The following is a 12,154-nucleotide window of genomic DNA, read 5'->3' on the forward strand; positions in this document are numbered from 1 at the left end:
ATTTTATAGACTTGCTACTTAGTCAACTTTTATACTTTCATTAAGATGAAGCTGCTTTTTCTTGGAATAGGGCATATCATAAATCTACAGGAGATACTACTTAGTTCACTATATTTGTTCATATATCAACACTCTCCTTATTCAGACTACTCTAATATTTTACAAAATTAGTTTTAAAGGTCTATCCAAATAATTTCAAGCTGGACAATTTTTGCTTTTCCTCTTTTGAAATGGCATGGGCTTCTCTCAGTTTCTCTGCGTGGAAGACTTACTTTCAGCAATAAAATATTTTCAAATCATCCACAGAACTTGAAAGAAGTTATAGTAAAGGATAGAGAGTACGCTGTCACTTGATGCAGCTTTTAATTTTAGGTATATGAATATCTACTTCCATTACATAAATGTTTTACAACTAATCTATCTAAATTCCTACTAACATATCAATTATTTCCACTTTTCACTATTATGAACAAACAGGTAAACATTCTTAAGAAGGCTCTTAGTATATCAGAGATAATACATCTTTAAGATAGATACTGTATTCATTCATTTTTAACGGTACTGACAAAGATATACCTGAGAATGGGCAACTTACAAAAGAAAGAGGTTTACTGGACTTACACTTCCACATGGTGGAATGCAGGGAGGAGCAAGTCACACCTTATATGGATGGTGGCAGGCAAAGAGAGAGCTTGTGCAGAGAAATTCCCGTTTGTTAAACCATGAGATCTCACGAGACGCATTCACTATCATGAGAACAGCATGGGAAAGACCCATCCCCATGACTCAATCATCTCCCACTGGGTCCCTCCCATAACACGTGAGAATTATGGGAGCTGCAAGATGAGATCTGGGTAGGGACACAGAACCACACCACATCATTCAGTCCCTGGACCCTCCCGAATCTCATATCTTCACATTTTGAAACCAATCATGCCTTCCCAACAGTCCCCCAAAGTCTTAACTCATTTCAGCATTAACTCAAAAGTCCACAGTCCAAAGTTTCATCAAGACAAGGCAAGTCCCTCCCACTTATGAGCCTGTAAAATCAAAAGCAAGTTAGTTACTTCCTAGATACAATGGGGGTATAGGCATTGATTAAATACAACAATTCCGAATGGGAGAAATTGATCAAAACAAAGGGGCTACAGACCCCATGCAAATCCAAAATCCAGCAGGGCAATCAAATCTTAAAGCTCCAAAATGATCTCCTTTGACTCCATATCTCACATCCAGGTCACGCTGATACAAGAGGTGGGTTCCCATGGTTTTGGGCAGCTCCGCCCCATGGCTTTGCAGGGTACAGCCTCTCTACTGGCTGCCTTCACTGGTTGGCACTGAGTGTCTGCAGCTTTTCCAGGCACATGGTGCAAGCTGTCGGTACATCTACGATTCTGGGATCTGGGGGACGGTGGCCCTCTTCTCACAGCTCCTCTAGGCACTGCCCCAGGGACTCTGTGTGGAGGCTCTGACTCCACATTTCCCTTCCAGGCTGCCCTAGTAGAGGTTCTCCATGAGCACCTCGCCCCTGCAGCAAATTTCTGCCTGGGCATCCAGGCATTTCCACACATCTTCTGAAATCTAAGCGGAAGTTCCCAAACCTCAATTCTTGATTTCTGTGCACTCACAGGCTCAACACCACATGGAAACTGCCAAGGCTTGAGGCCTGCACCCTCTAAAGCCACAGTCCAAGCTCTATGTTAGCCCCTTTCAGCCATGGCTGGAATGGCTGAGACACAGGGCACCAAGTCCCTAGGCTGCACACAGCACAGGGACCCTGGGCCTGGCCCACAAAACCACTTTTTCCTCCTAGGTCTCAAGGCCTGTGATGGGAAGAGCTGCCACAAAGGTCTCTGACATGCCCTGGAGACATTTTCCCCATTGTCTTGGTGATTAACCTTCAGCTCCTTGTTACTTGTGCAAATTTCTTTGGCTGGCTTGAATTTCTACTCAGAAAATCGAATTTTCTTTTCTATCCCATTGTCAGGCTGCAAATTTTCCAAACATTTATGTTCCATTTCCCTTTTGAAACTGAATGCCTTTAACAGCACCCAAGTCACCTCTTGAATGCTTTGCTGCTTAGAAATTTCTTCCACCAGATACCCTAAATCATCTCTCTCAAGTTCAACGTTCCACAGATCTCTATAGCAGGGGCAAAATGCTGCCGGTCTCTTTGCTGAAGCATAGGAAGAGTCACCCTTATTCCAGTTCCCAACAAATTTCTCATCTTCATCTGAGACAACCCCTGTCTAGACTTCATTGTCTATATCACTAATAGCATTTTGGTCAAAGCCATTCAGCAAGTCTCTAGGAAGTTCCAAACTTTCCCACATCTACCTGTCTTCTGAGCCCTCCAAACTGTTCCTCTATCTGCCCATTACCCAGTTCCAAATTCACTTCCACATTCTCAGGTATCTTATAGCAATGCCTCACTACCTCAGTACCAATCTACTCTATTAATCCATTGTCATATTGCTATCAAGAAATATCTGAGACTGGGTAATTTATAAGGAAAGAGGTTTAACTGACTCACAGTTTTGCATGACTGGGAAGGCCTCAGGAAACTTACAATCACGGTGGAAGGGGAAGAGGCACATCATCTTACATGGCAGCAGGCGAGAGAGAAAATGTATGTGCAGCAGGAAATGTCAAACACTTATAAAACCATCAGATTTCGTGAGAACTCACTTGCTATCATGAGAATAGCATGGGGGAAACCACCCCCATGATCCAATCACCTCTCACTAGGTCCCACCCTTGACACAAGAGAATTACAGGGATTAAAATTCAATATGAGATTTGGGTGGGGACACAGAGCCTAACCATATCGCATGGTATAGCAGCATATAAAAGATTCTAATTTTTTCACTTTTATCAGATTTATTAAATTTTCCCAATCTTATAGCTATATAAATGAAATCATATGGTTGTTTTAACTTGGATTTCTCTGAATACTAATGAGTTTGAGTATCTTTTCAAATGTTTGTTATCATTCCTTAGAGAAAAGAATAAAGAGAAGAAAGAGACAGAGAGACAGAGATGGGATGGGGATGGGGAGAGAAGGGGATGACAGAGATTTGAAGAATGTCAATTAAAATTTTAAAAATTTTGAATGGCACTTTTTTTATTAAATTATTTTCATTTAGATTTTAATATGTTTAAGTAACCAATTTACTGTATTAGTCCATTTTTACATTGCTATAAAGAAGTATCTTTATATGGTTAAGTAACATATTGAAATCTAAAACAATTAAGATTTAAACTATAAAACAAGAAGTAAACTAAATTACACTTTGAATTTGTTCTTCACATTTAAGATGGCAAGCGCTATGCGGTGGTTTCTGACAATGATTTTCCATCAAAAACTGATTCAGAAAATTGCAAGCACTTACTCGAAGGCCAGAAATCCTCCTCATGGTAACCTGGCGGTTTGAATCATGATGTCCAGACATTTGGTTTGGACCCGGAAACATGAAATCCCGTGTATTTTCGTCATATGTAGACAGTGTTTCACCCACTACAAGAAAGATATCCTATGATTCAAATTATAACAAAATATTCTATTTAGAAGCAAAATCATCAAGTATCATGTATGTATTGCCTGATGCCTTATTGAAATACCTGTTTTGGGTCATGTTTATTTTCTATGAAAGGAAAATTAAAATAAAGATATGTTAAAAATATTAACACATTTTCCTTTTTCAGAAACATACTACAAAAATATGAACTTGATCCAACATTTATATGTCAGTTACCATCTCCACATTGGTTTGTTTGTATTTATTTATTTATTTATTTTGAGATGGAGTTTCACTCTTTTTGCCCAGGCTGGAGTGCAATGGCGCCATCTCAGCTCACTGCAACCTCCACCCCACCCTGGGTTCAAGTGATTCTCCTGCCTCAGCCTCCCGAGTAGCTAGGACTACAGGTGCACGCCACCACGCCCAGCTATGTATTTTTAGTAGAGACGGGGTTTCAACATGTTGGCCAGGATGGTCTCAATCTCCTGACCTCGTGATCTGCCCACCTTGGTCCCATAAAGTGCTGGGATTACAAGCGTGAGCCACCGCACCCAGCCAGCACTCCATTTTTCACATTAAAAAAATCTGATTAATATAGATGTCATCTATAATCACGGAAATCAATATCAGAAATGAAACTATCCTCTATATTTTAACTCTGCCTTCTCCAGGGAAGTGTAACATTTACTACATAAGTAAGGTTTTATTCTCTTCCCTTCCCTAATAATAGGCAGCACATGAAAACAATGATAATTAACTATTTTATCAATAAAAATATATAGTTTTAGAAAAATCACAAAAACTTAAAAGTCAATTTTTATGACTGTCACAAAATATTTTAGAATGATAAGTTATTTTCCATTTTCAATTACTACTATTCAATTTTAGAACAATGTATTAAAGTGACATTTATGACAATCTTTCTGTATATATTATTTTGGTCTACTGACATTTTACACGTAGTAGATCAACAATAGAAACTTTACACTGTTCTTAACTTGGGAAGAGCAGGAAAGATGAGATTTTTTTTTTTTTTTTTTTGAGACAGAGTCTCACTCTGTCACCCAGGCTGGAGTGCAATGGCATGATCCTGGCTCACTGCAACCTCTGCCTCCCAGGTTCAAGTGATTCTCCTGTCTCAGCCTCCCGAGTAGTTGGGATTACAGATGCCCACCACCACACCCAGATAATTTTTGTATTTTTAGTAGAGATGGGGGTTCACCACGTTGGTGAGGCTGGTCTCAAACTCCTGACCTCGGGTGATCCGCCTGCCTCAGCCTCCCAAAGTGCTGGGATTACAGGCATGAGCCACCATGCCTGGCCTGGAAAGATGAGATTTTAAAGTTAAAAAACATGTCACTGACATGAGTTCCCAAGTCAATTTACTGTATCAGTATATAATACACTATATTATATCCTTATCAAATAATAGAGTATAATCAATATGTAATACATTATATCATATATTACATCAATTTATGATATATTATATTATATATATTACATAAATATATATTACCTGGTGGAACTAGCTGTATCAACTCGAACACTGCTGTATCATCTAAAAGTTTAAAGAAAAATTTCCTTAAATAAATTAATAGCAAAAAATTACTTAATTTACCACGGGAGTGTCTAAAAGCCAAAGTAATCACTAGGTAGACTATATATATGCTTATATATTAGTATATAATGTACACTTCTTTCTTTTAGAGACAGTGTCTCGCTCTGTCACCAGGCTGGAGTGCAGTGGCACAATCTTGGTTCACTGCAACCTCCGCCTCCCGGACTCAAGCAATTCCCCTGCCTCAGCCTCCTGAGTAGCTAGGACTACAGACACACACCACCACACCCGGCTACCTTTTTTTTTTTTTGTATTTTAGTAGAGACGGGGTTTCACCATGTTGGCCAGGATAGTCTCAATCTCCTAACCTTGTGATCCACCCGCCTCAGCCTTTCAAAGTGCTGGGATTACAGGTTTGAGCCACCATGCCCAGCCTAATGTATACTTTTATAAATATAAATTATGTCTATTTCTTAAGTAGAGTGGTGAGTACAGTGAGGTACATTGACTCTTGAACAACTTGAGCGTTAGGGGCACCAACACATGTATCATCAAAAATCCATGTATAATTTTTTCCTTCCCAAAATCTTCATAGCCTACTGTTGACCAGAAGCGTAACTAGGAACATAGTTGAATAGCATATATTTTATGCTATATGTTATTATATACTGTATTCTTTCAATAAAGTAAGCTAGAGAAAAGAAAATGTTATTAAGAAAATCCTAAGGATGAGAAAACACATTTATGGTACCGTATTTATTGATACCATAAGTTTATATTGTCTGCTTACAAGATAAATTGTCTGTCTGAAATGGAATGCAATCACAGCTGCGGCCCTCTATGTATGGTACATATCAAGCCATTCAACTTTGTCTTGTAGTGTCATGACTTTCCTCCGCTTCCTGAGCGCACTTCCAGCATCACTAGTGAAACTCTGCATGGGTCGCCTGAACTCTAAGTAAAGGGTTGCTGAAGGCTCAGTAGGGACAAGTGTGAGAGATAAAACTCCTGAGACAGCCAATCATTGGGCTCTCAAGTTTTTGTTAAGTTTTACTTCCTGGAGTTCTACTAGGTCCTCACTATAAATACTGGAGAAAAATCCCCTCATATTTCCACCAGCAGGGAGAAGAGAAAAGAAACCATTTTGAAGTATATCAGAGCATTCCATTCTTAACAAGACCTGACCTCAGGATTCTTTTTCTACAGCCTAATCAACTGGGCTCAAATCAGAGCCTAACCTATCTGAGAGAAAGTAAATACTCAAATACTCCAGCCAGCTCTGCGGTTCTACTTGTGGGAAGAAAACCCAAGTCCAGCTCCCTCTAGCCTTCCACGTGGGAGAAGGGAAATACCCAACTCCAACCACATCTAGCATTCCACACAGGGGAAGGGAAAAACTCACTGCCCCTCCTTCCAGCCATCCTGTCCAAACTAAGAGGGGAAAATCAGAAGCACCAGTGAAGGTCACAGTTTAGGGGCATAGGCTCACCAAAAGACTGTGACCTGATCATAAGACTGTAGAACACCTCCCTCTCCTCACACCTTACCGATACACTACTAAAAGCTCTTTACCACAGTTTCATTCACTCAGTATAGCTTTCAGCAAATAAGTACATACTAAGTACAAATACTTACATAAGGCATACTAAACAGCAAAAAAAAAAAAAAAAAAAAAAAAAAACAGTTTGAAGAGACTGAACAAGCATCAGACCCAGAGTCAGATATGGCAAGAATGTTGGAATTACTATATCATGAATTTTGAAAAACTATAACACACCATGGGATCTAACGGAAAAAGGAAACAACATGCAAGAACAGCTGGATAATATAAGCAGAAAGAGATAGACATTCTAAGAAAAAAACTGCCAACCTAAATAAACAGCAAGAGGCTCTTTAAAGAAAATAATATTTATTCAGGAATAGGGCATTGAAATGGGAATACAGGTGCCATAGTAAACTATATGTGCATCCAGGGAGGCAAAGGCAGACAAAGGGTTTTAAAGGGAATGTGAGAAAAATTACATAATTGTTTTGAAATGATTAGTCTTGGCTACAAGTATCAATAACAAGGGTGATGACAGTCCAAGGTTGGACAGGAAGTTGCTGGGCAGATGTGCTCATGCAAGTATTTTTTGGGTTAGGTTGCGGTGGCCTTTGTGTAAGACTGAGATTTTTGTAGAGTCTTTTATGACAGTTTTGCCATCAGGCATACAAGTGTGACAATCCTCCCCTCATAGTCTTTCCCCATTCTATTTGTCAGGGGTTTTTTTGGTGTTTTTTGTTTTTGTTTTTGTTTTTAACACAGATGACTTGACTTTGATTCTGACAACTTTCACAAATAAAAAAGAAATACTATAGATTGAAAACACTGTAATGGAAATGAAGAATGCCTTTGATGAACTCACTATTAGATGGGATTGGCTGAAGAAAGAATCTTAAGACTTAAAGATATCACAACAAAAATTTCCAAAACTAAAAAGCAAACAGAAAAAAAAAGACTGAAAAAAAAAAACACAACAAAAATATCCAAGACCTCTGAGATGACAACAAAAGGTATAAATACACATGATGAGAATATCAGAAAGAGATGAACTGGGAAAAAAAAAAAAAAAAAAAACAAAAACCGCACACACACACACACACACACACAAGTGCCTGAAGCAAAAATGACAACAAATTTCCTTAAATTAGTGTCAGATGCCAAACCAAAATACAGGAAGGTCAGGGAACAGCAAGCAGAATAAATGCCCCCCCCAAAATATCCCTAGGCACATCATATTCAAACTTCAGAAAACCAAAGACAAAAGAAAACTCTTGCACCAGGCACGGTAGCTCACACCTGTAATCCCAGCACTTTGGGAGTCTGAGGAATGTGGATTGCTTGAGCTCAGGAGTTCAAAACCAGCCTGGGCGACACAGCAAAACTCTGTCTCTACAGAAAATACAAAAATTAGCAGAGCATGGTGGCACGCACCTCTAGTCCCAGCTACTCAGGAGGCTGAGGTAGGAGGATCACTTGAGCCAGGGAGGTGGAGGTGGCAGTGAACCAAAATCATATCCCTGCACTCCAGCCTAGGTGAAGGAGCGAGACTCTATCTCAAAAAAAAAAAAAAAAGAAAGAAAAGAAAAGAAAAAGAAAATTGAAAAGAAATAAAAAATCCTGAAAGAAGCCAAAGGGAAAAAATACTGAACCTATAGAAAAGCAAAGATAAGAAATACATCTGACTTGTCCTCAGAAACTTGTCCTGAGTAGAGTGAAATATCCATATATATGGATAAAAGGATATATGAGATTTGCTTCAAAATAATGATATATGAAAAAAATCAAATTCCTACAAAAAGAAAACATTTACATAACATATAGGAAAAAGTGAATACTCACATATGTATGTGTGCGTGTGTGTATATTTATGTATGTGTTTACATGTACACACATACAAATACACACAAATACATACATTTTATTTAAAACCTTACAACAAATAAAACAGTAAGCCAGATAACTGCACTGGTGAATTTATTTTCAAAATGCCAATGATGTGCATATTCTTAGGAAACAGTAAAAGAAAGAATCCTTCTCAAGTTATTTATAAGCCCTGCAAAATCTTGATACTAAAACCCGACAAGGACCTTACAAGAAAAGAAAAAGGACAGGCAATCAATTTCATGAACAGAGATGCAAAAATCCTAAACAAAACATTATGAACTCAAATCCACTAATATACAAATATGGTTTAATATTCAAAAATAATGCAGCATAATTCACCACATGAACAGAATAAAAGAGAAAAAAAAAAAGGTGTTTCATAAAATTTAACCACCATTTATACTTTTAAAAATCTCAGCAAACCAAGACTAGAAGGGACCTTTTTTAATGATAAAGGCTTTCTACCAAAAACCTACAGCAAACATTATACCAAGTGGTGAAAGTTGAAACTTTCCCTCTGAGATCAAGAATAAGACATACACTTCATTCATGGCTGTCATTTACTTCAACATTTTACTGGAGTTCTGAGCCACTGGAATAAAGCAATAAATAAATTAAAAGGTTTAACAATAAGAAAAGAGAAACTAGAAGTACCCTATGACCCAGCCATCCCATTACTGGGTATATACCCAAAGGATTATAAATCATGCTACTATAAAGACACATGCACACGTATGTTTATTGCAGCACTATTCACAATAGCAAAGACTTGGAATCAACCCAAATGTCCATCAGTGACAGACTGGATTAAGAAAATGTGGCACATATACACCATGGAATACTATGCAGCCATAAAAAAGGATGAGTTTGTGTCCTTTGTAGGGACATGGATGCAGCTGGAAACCATCATTCTCAGCAAACTATTGCAAGAACAGAAAACCAAACACTGCATGTTCTCACTCACAGGTGGGAACTGAACAATGAGATCACTTGGACTCGGGAAGGGGAACATCATACACCGGAGCCTATCATGGGGAGGGGGGAGGGGGGAGGGATTGCACTGGGAGTTATATCTGATGTAAATGATGAGTTGATGGGTGCTGACGAGTTGATGGGTGCAGCACGCCAACATGGCACAAGTATATATATGTAACAAACCTGCACGTTATGCACATGTACCCTAGAACTTAAAGTATAATAATAAAAAAAAAAAAGAAAAGAGAAACTATGATGTTCGTTATTTAAAGACAATGCAAACACAAAATGTCCAAAGTAATTTAAAGACACATTTCTTTTAAATTAATGTATATAGCAAAGTTGCTAAAACAAAGATAATATGCCAAAGTCAAATGTATTTTTATGTAACAGCAACAATTAGAAACAACGTTATAATCTGTTTTTTAAATGTGAAATACCTAGAACAATACTGAATGAAAGATGCTTAGACTGCTACACAGAAAAGTATCTACATTATCATGTATAATTAAAGAAGTTGAAAATTAACAGAAAAAAATATATATTTCAGAGATATCAACCAATCACAATGTATGGAACTTAGATATCTGAGTCTCAATTCAAACACAAGACTATTTTAACAATTATAAAACAGGGAGGCCGGATGAGGTGGCTCACACCTATAATCCCAGCACTTTGGGAGGCTGAGGTGGGCAGATCACAAGATCAGGAGTTCGAGACCAGCCTGGCCAACACGGTGAAACTCCGTCTCTACTAAAAATACAAAAAAAAAAAAAAAAAAAATAGCCAGGCTTGGTGGTGCATGCCTGTAATCCCAGCTACTTGGGAGGCTGAAGCAGGAGAATTGCTTGAACCTGGGAGGTGGAGGTTGCAGTGACCTGAGATCTCACCATTGCACTCCAGCCCAGGCAACAGACAGACTGAGACTCCATCTCAAAAACAAAAAACAAAACAAAAACCAGAGAAATGTAAACTGGGTGGATATTTGATAAGAAATTGCTCATTTTTAGATGTGATATAGTACTGTTCCTAGAGTTTAGATGTCCATATCCACAGATAAAAGGATATGATGTCTGAAGTTTGCTTCAAAATAATCTGAAAATAGGCGATGAAGTAAGGAGATACAGATAAAACAACATTAGCCATGTGTTGATAATTATGGAACTAAGATTTGAGTACATGGGGGGTTTCATTATTCTCTTTTGTCTACTTTTGTGTATTTATGAGTATTTTTCTAATACAAAGGTTTTTAAAATGTTTTCAACTGGACAAAGTTATATGTGTGTGTGTGTGCTCTAAACATACCACCATGAAAGTTCTCAATACACTGTTTTGTTGTTGTTGTTGTTTTAAAGTTCTTTGCTGATTTTTCCATAAGATTTACTAAAATGTTCAAATTCCTCACTCAAAATATTAATCACATAAATGTTTAAATTTTTCAGAATATCTTCATATTTCCTACCTTTCATACATTGAACAATACTAATTTTATCATTAAAATTTTTTTAAAAGGTTTTACAAAGAGAGAAGTAGAAGCAATAGATTCTTACCATGAAATCAATCATCTCCTTTTAATCTCATGCCACATGGTTTTGTCAACTGTTTATCCTTTCTCACTGCAATCTCGTAAACTCATGGCCACTACCACTTTTTCATTGAAGATCTAACTGGCTAATCTGCCTCTCAAACTTAAGACTTGTCATAATTTTGAGCAACATCAACATCCATGTGAATGATTCATACAATAGTTCTCTGACCTCCTCAAAGCCAGGACACCTATGGAAGGATTCTGATTATATAGTTACATACCTGATTCTTCTTTTACTGCAACTGATGTTCTTTTAAACAAAGGGTCTGTATTTTATGCATTTCTTAATCCTCTATATTCTCTTATAGTAATTGTGTCTGTACAGGTAATTTAAAAATATTTAAACTAATCTTAGTTATTATCATAGGTCACTGGATAAGCAACTTTTGCTTAAAAAGAGTTTTCTATCACCCCTCAAATAACACAATATATCCTATGAATACATCATGCTTCTTCTAATCTCATTATCAATAAATGGAAGAACAAAAAAGGGAAAATGCTGAAGTGGTACTAATATGATTTTGGCTTCTATGAAACTTGACTGACCTTACAATAATTATAATGATTAAGCACAAAGCAAAATCCTGTCTTCTAGAAAATATCTGAGCATACGATAAAATTTCATCAGAAATCAAATGAATTTCTGGGCATGGGAGCTCACTCCTATAATCCCAGCACTTTGGGAGGCCAAGCCGGGAGGGTCGCTTGAGCCCAGGAGTTCAAGACCAGCCTGGGCAACATGGCAAGAACCCATCCCTACAAACATATATATATATAAAAAAACTTAGCTGCCTGGTGGCATGTGCCTGTGGTCCCAGATACTTGGGAGGCTGAGGTAGATCACTTGAGCCTGGGAGGCAGAGGTCACAGTGAGCTGAGACTGCCACTGCACTCCAGCCTGGGCAACAAAACAAGACCTGGAAAAAAGCAAGAAAGCAAGAGAGCAAGAGAGCAAGGGAGGGAGGAGGGAGGGAGGGAGGGAGGGACGGAGGGAGGGAGGGAAGGAGGAAGGAAAGGAAGGAAGGAAAGAAGGAAGGAAGGAAGGAAGGAAGGAAGGAAGGAAGGAAGGAAGGAAGGGAGGG

The 12,154-nt window shown here is 38.1% G+C and overlaps 1 protein-coding gene across 1 annotated transcript in view; it reads right to left on the reverse strand.

The window, feature by feature from the left end:
• The window catches only part of SPATA6 (spermatogenesis associated 6), a 176,806-nt gene that overhangs the window by 107,847 nt on the left and 56,805 nt on the right, over window positions 1–12,154 (reverse strand). Inside the window, exons 4-5 of the mRNA XM_025369904.1 lie at window positions 5,041–5,082; window positions 3,393–3,517 (exon numbers count right to left, since the gene is read on the reverse strand). Coding sequence (XP_025225689.1) covers window positions 3,393–3,517; window positions 5,041–5,082 — 167 coding nt within the window. The remainder of the gene's footprint in view (window positions 1–3,392; window positions 3,518–5,040; window positions 5,083–12,154) is intronic.

This window comes from Theropithecus gelada, chromosome 1, assembly GCF_003255815.1.
Source record: "Theropithecus gelada isolate Dixy chromosome 1, Tgel_1.0, whole genome shotgun sequence".
In the NCBI taxonomy this organism is placed as follows: Eukaryota; Metazoa; Chordata; class Mammalia; order Primates; family Cercopithecidae; genus Theropithecus; species Theropithecus gelada.